Source organism: Antrostomus carolinensis, unplaced genomic scaffold (genome assembly GCF_000700745.2).
Source record: "Antrostomus carolinensis isolate BGI_N321 unplaced genomic scaffold, ASM70074v2 scaffold3508, whole genome shotgun sequence".
Classification (NCBI taxonomy): Eukaryota; Metazoa; Chordata; class Aves; order Caprimulgiformes; family Caprimulgidae; genus Antrostomus; species Antrostomus carolinensis.
In genome coordinates this window covers 9464-15459 of record NW_010334828.1, presented here as the reverse complement: position 1 = coordinate 15459, position 5996 = coordinate 9464, and the positions used below count along the sequence as shown (strand labels likewise).

The window sequence follows — 5996 nt, the reverse complement described above, 5'->3', positions numbered from 1 at the left end:
TATTTCACTGACACAAACGGAATAGAGAACGCGCTGCTGCGTCACCATCACGCTCTTCACAATGTATCAGACTGAAAGCAATTTGTGCAGCAATAGGGGTTTCTTTTCCGAAGTGGTAAAATTGTCTACCTGCTGAGGACAAGAGTAACAGCTGCTGATTACCAAATCTAGCCTTGAATTTATGAGCTGAAAGAGAAAAAGTATAAAGTGGAGGAAGTGACACACTATGTTCAAAAAGATCCATTCCATATTTCACCCCAACTCCCACCGAAGCAACGTGACAGATGACATCCCATACTGTGATGGCACAGGTTCTGCGGTGAGATTGATCCGCAGCACTTCTATGTATGCCCTTGGAGGTGAGCAGGAAAAAGTTAGTGAACCACTAAAAAAATGCAAAAGTACAACCAGCATCGAGTCTTGCTTCCAGCCAAAAGATGAAGACAGAGACTGGATGTACTCTAAAACTCAGGACTGCTTGAAGTACTTACAGGACCTGTTAGCCTTGAGGAAAAAGTATCTTGACAACATCAATAACTTGAAATCCACGCATAAAGCTGCAGATTCCCCAACGTCCACAAAATCATCCAAAACTGGAAAGAAATCATTTCTTCCACTTCCTTCCAAAGAGTCTTCTAAGGTAATTCCTAAGAACTTCTGCCACGTGCTTGGTCTTAAGCCATGAAGGAATTAGCTGCATAACCTGTGTTGTTTTTCCACTTTACTGGTCTCAGTCAGTTGTCTTTTTACTGTTACATAATTTGAAATGCTGCTAAATACCTTAAGATTCTTTCTGAGTAGTGTGAAAATCAGTATGAATGACAGGAAAGAAATGTATATGCCTATGTGTGAGGGGAGAGAAAATAGAAGAAGGAAAGATGTATGAGAGTATGGGAAGTGTCTGAAAACATGTTATGAAAGAGTAAGCTGTTCTCTCAGTGCTCTGACAAGCTACTCAGTGCCTCAGAATTCTCCACTATGGTTATTTATAGCTCTTAATGACTGACAAGCACAGTAATCCCTAAGTTTACTGGCAGCCTTTTTATTGGCATAAAGTCACTCATACAAAATAATGGTAAACTCATTGAAACAAATAGGACATTTTCTCACTGGTCATAGCTTGTCAGTGCTACATTTAACATCAGTGCAAGCTCTACTGATAGGCTGTAGGGCATGACGAATTCTTAAAGGCTTCTTTCTCTGTTAATAAATATGTTGGCAGGTCATTTTGAGATGGTATAATACTTCAGTTTTTACTGTAATGATTCCACAAAAATAAAACTGAAATATCATCTTTCATGCAGAGCGTTTCTACGTATCCTAGAAAGAAAAGCATTGCAAAGCTTCCTCCTGTTTGCAGTTTATGGATTGCACATCTCTAGACAGTTCATTCACTAATATGACTCTGGACTTGATTCAGTGAGGACAAAGCAAAGAATTGTAGCAGGTGGGATGATCTTTTTAGGTAACATGACCACAAACATGACTGTGACAGCAGACTCACAGGCTACCCAGTGCAGTCTTTAAACTGGATACTAATGGGGATGGTGGGAAGAAGGGATGTATGGCTGATTTACTGATTAGGCCAGGTAGACTTTACCGAAAAGTTATTGCCTCATTTAGATGTTATGTTGCAGCAGAATGTCAGAAGCTGAGCTCTGTTGCAGACATTGCTTAACCAAAGGACAAGGCTCACTTGTTTAGGGCTAGCTACCACATTTTTCATTTTATGTTCTGATCTAATACCCATTCAGTCAGTGGGAATTTTTCATTTGGTTTTATTGGTCCTTATGTCATCTTTTTAATGCTTTGAACAGTGACTTAGAAGCTAGGAATAATAGTAGGAAAAAATACTCAGCTCAGTGGGTTGTAGAAAGTAGATTTTATAAAGTTATCACTATTTAGGGCCGGGGTAACATACAAAGAAAATGACTGAGATATAGGAGGATGGCTTGGTGGTGCCAGGAGATGAATCTCAACACTATAGATATAGTCTGTGAACTGACATTGTGCACCATCACACAAAGCTTGGCTTGAGGCAGTGGAGATTTACAACATACCTGATGAGTTGAGCAGTGATGTAGCAGAGCAATACATGACTAATCATCAGCCAGGTGGAAAAAAATGAGTGGAAAAGGGTGCTAAAATCATAGTCCAGGAGGCTGGAAGATAGATTGTGCACAAGTCGGCTTCATGCAGGTTTGTGAATTTCTGAGATTTGCCACTGAAAGCGCCACTTAAGAAAAATGCCAAAAGCTTAACTTGGGTTTGTCAAACAAATGAATCTCCCGCAGGCTGAGGCTGAGTGCTGTCACCTGACTGTGGACAGCGAGCTCTTACGTATGAGCAGCCCTGGTACTGGCTGGCACTCTATCTCCACGAGCTGTCCCATTAGGAACAGACAGGAACATCAGCAGGATATGCCACCTATATGAATCATTCTTGCCAACACAAATGTCAGGGTCACAGCTGCTCAGGCTTAGCTTTGCAAAAAGTAGGGAAAGGTCAAGAAGACTTCTAGAATAGCCAGAATACTCTGCTTCCTAACTACAAATTTTATGTTCACAGATTGCAAGGTTTGTCTCATCAACAGGCTTGAATGGTTTTTGTTCCTAACTATCAGTTTGTGTTAAATTACCCGTCAGTGGAAATTCACTTCTTCCTCCTACCTGCTGTATGATTAATGGGAAGGTACTTTGTCCAGACAACCCTGTCCTCATGGGAGGTTTAATACAAAGATCGCTGGGGCCTGGACTAAAGGCTAACTATGGATTCAAAATTTGCCAATTGAGTCTAGTGAGAGAGAAGAACAGAGAGGTGTGTCAGATGCTGGAAGTACATAGACATTTCTTTAAAATGTCTTTTATCAATAAGGGCTTAGTCATAATAGCAGTCACTATTTTCAGTAGATGTGTGGTAGCAGTTATCTTTTAGCACTTGTGAGGATGCCAATCAACCCATCACAGGGGAATAAGCTAGCTCATCTCTCTGCCTCCACAGAATGGGGAGCAAGCTGGTCCTTCAGAGATGTGATACAGCATGCATCTTTTGCTCACGTTTGAAACCCAAGGTAGTACTTTTCTGACTTGGTATTGCTGCCTGGTTGGTAATATACCTAGCCTGGACTAGCAGGGAAAATATACAGCCCTTCATTAGGTACAGCCTGGCAGGAAGTATTCATCCCACATGGACCTACAGAATTACTAACCAAGGCTTTATGACTGCTTCATATTTATAGACAGGCATTTGCTTTTTTATCAAGACAGGCTCCTAATTTTAAACCCTGTGGCTTTCCTGTGGGAATTATCACAGTGTTGAATGACTCATATTTTAGCACACACAGTCCTTTCCATTTCAAAAAGACTTTAGCAATTTAGATCTGGATTCATCTCACCTAACCTAGGCATTTTAATAAGATGCTTGAATTAGTAATCGAGTTAGCCCACAACACCTCTGCAGCTAGGAGAAAGAGCTGCCTGCAGAGGGGAATTCAGCCTACCTAAGGCCTGACTCACCTTCTGAAGGTACTCAAGCCCTGCATTAATTACAGAAGGATCCCTGCATGGCTACATTTCTAATGTGTGTCTCATTAGGTGCCTACTGCTAGGTAGAATAAATTTGGCCAGAAAGCCCAGCTGTCACTCCGCCACCTAATTAAATGCCCTGGTACAGGGATTCTGAGGGATTTTATAACACCTGGCCAGCAGTGCCCAGGTGGAAGATGTTTGATGTTGAGCATGTAACAAGATGGACATTTGTTAGACTGCTGTCTTGATTTCTTTGATGAATACAAACTGGAGTAATCTGGACCTGTGTCCTTTTCTGACAGCTTGAAGTATGTAATCAAATACAATTTTTGCAGCTTCCTTATACAGTTTGCTCATTAAGAAGTCATTGTGCCCAACCCTTAGCTAACTCTTTTTTCCCCCTATTTGATCAACAGGCATCCATGGAGAGAAAAGGCCCACGGTCCAGTTCAGATGTAAGAGAAGCAATAGCTTTCTTCGACTCTGTCATTGCAGGCCTGGATTCAGAGAGATGTCAGAGAATTCCTGACATGGATCTGCCACATGTGGATGTTGATTTTGATGGTGCAGTATAAACCAGACAAAATATGGTTACTTTTGGTGTGCAGGGGGTAGAGGGAGGAGTGTCATTATAAGACCATGTTTGCTTATTTAATGGACACGGTTTTCCTCTAAGTTTTGCTTAAAAAATCTAGGACCATTACATGCAGTATGTGAAACTACAGCAATACATTGCTTGTTCCCTGTTGAAAAGGTGCAACTATTTTATGTGTGGCCATTACATGAGCAAATGTAGCCTTTGTAGTGCTGGAGTAGTGCTTGCCTTCTGCCCAGGGCTGAATTCCACCCTTGCGTCTCTACCCCAAGCTGTCTTTGGAAGAGAGCTATAAAAAATATAAAGATAATTTTTTCTTCATCTAGTTTACAGAACCACAGAATAACAGAAGGGTAGGGGTTGGAAGGGACCTCTGGAGATCATCTAGTCCAACCCTCCTGCCAAGGCAGGTTAACCTACAGCAAGTTGCACAGAACTTCATCCAGGCGGGTTTTGAACATCTCCAGAGAAGGAGACTCCACCACCTCTCTGGGCAGCCTGTTCTAGTGCTCTGTCACCCAACATTTATATTTTTGTCATTGAGAAATGGCTGGATGTTTTCTCTTCAACTAGCAAAAAAGAAGTCATTTAGAGGTTAAGCTAAATAACAGCACGTTTCCGTCAGAAAGGGTAGCATTGCCCAGCTAAATGAAGATGTGCCCATCTGAGCTCATCATCGACCCTGTATGATCAGTGCAGAGAGACAGAGGTTTCCCTCCTTTGTCTTGGGCTGAGGTGGATATCTGAAACAGGTCAGATTTACTGTGCCCTAAAAGTGCATATAAAGGGACTACTTCTGACATACATACTTACACTGCAGACATTGAAATACTAGATAAGATTAATCCCATCCCAAGCAACATCCTGCAGTGAAACCAGGTTGGTTTCTGAGCATTACCTCCAGGAAGGAACCAGCAGGCACCCTATTCTCCCACTGTGTACGTAAAAATATCGCTGGCAAACTGTTAACACCAGATTATCCTCTGTCTTTCAGTTGCTACCAGCACAAGAGAACACAGTTTACATTCAAACTGGATCCTTCGTGCTCCCCGGAGATACTCACAAGATACTGCCCAATCAGCAAAGGCTGCAAACCAGTCTCAAAGAAACAGCCAGCGGAGAACCACTGGCTCTAGGAAGAGGCTGGAAAGATATCCCATGTACTTGCCCAAAGCTGTGGAGGGCGCATATAGCACTTTAAAATTTAAGCCTAAAACACGTAAGAAAGAATGTTGAAAGAATATTCCCTCTTCATCTGAAGATAGAATATATGAAATAGGGCATGTAAGACTTGCCTCTTTTTTTTTATTTACCTCTGACCCAACTCTTACACTCTAGAAGTGATGTGTGCAGTCACTGAAGGTTCTTTGTGTGGGAAATTTTTTAAGCCATGGCTATTCCAACGTTGGACTCTTATGAGGGTTTAACTCATCAAGTTCTTTGTGCCTAACAATACTGCTTTGTCATTCAGCTTGGGGGGAACTCCAAGCTGACAAGCTTTTATTCTAGTGCTGTTATTGAAAGCAATGATTCAGAGATTGCCTGGTGCAGTAATTTTTCTTCTGACTCCAGTAATGCAAAGCAATTCGAGCAAAGCATTTTGTACCAGTGTTTCCAACTTCAGAGCAGTGAAGTGGAATTTTCTCCTTTTTTGCATGTGAAAATTTGCATGTGCCATCGTTGACTCTGTGATCTGAGAGTATACAGCGGCGCTGAGGTACAAGCAGGAAAGGGAATTGCGCCAGTGTAATTTTTTTCAAAAACACACTATCTTGTACTTTGCTTGCTGTTGGGAATGGCTCTGTCCTTGGATACAGCATCAAGGGATTCACTGCATACAAAAATGTGCACAACTTTTTCATATGGTTACACCA

The 5996-nt window shown here is 41.7% G+C and overlaps 1 protein-coding gene across 1 annotated transcript; it reads left to right on the top strand.

Annotated features, from left to right (window-relative positions):
- Positions 1-226: 226 nt before the first annotated feature.
- CUNH13orf42 (chromosome unknown C13orf42 homolog) lies at positions 227-5358 on the top strand. The gene is made up of 3 exons (XM_029086569.1): positions 227-640; positions 3944-4091; positions 5117-5358. Exons 1-3 carry the CDS (start codon positions 227-229, stop codon positions 5356-5358), a joined length of 804 nt encoding a protein of 267 aa, XP_028942402.1.
- The last annotated feature ends 638 nt before the right edge of the window (positions 5359-5996 follow it).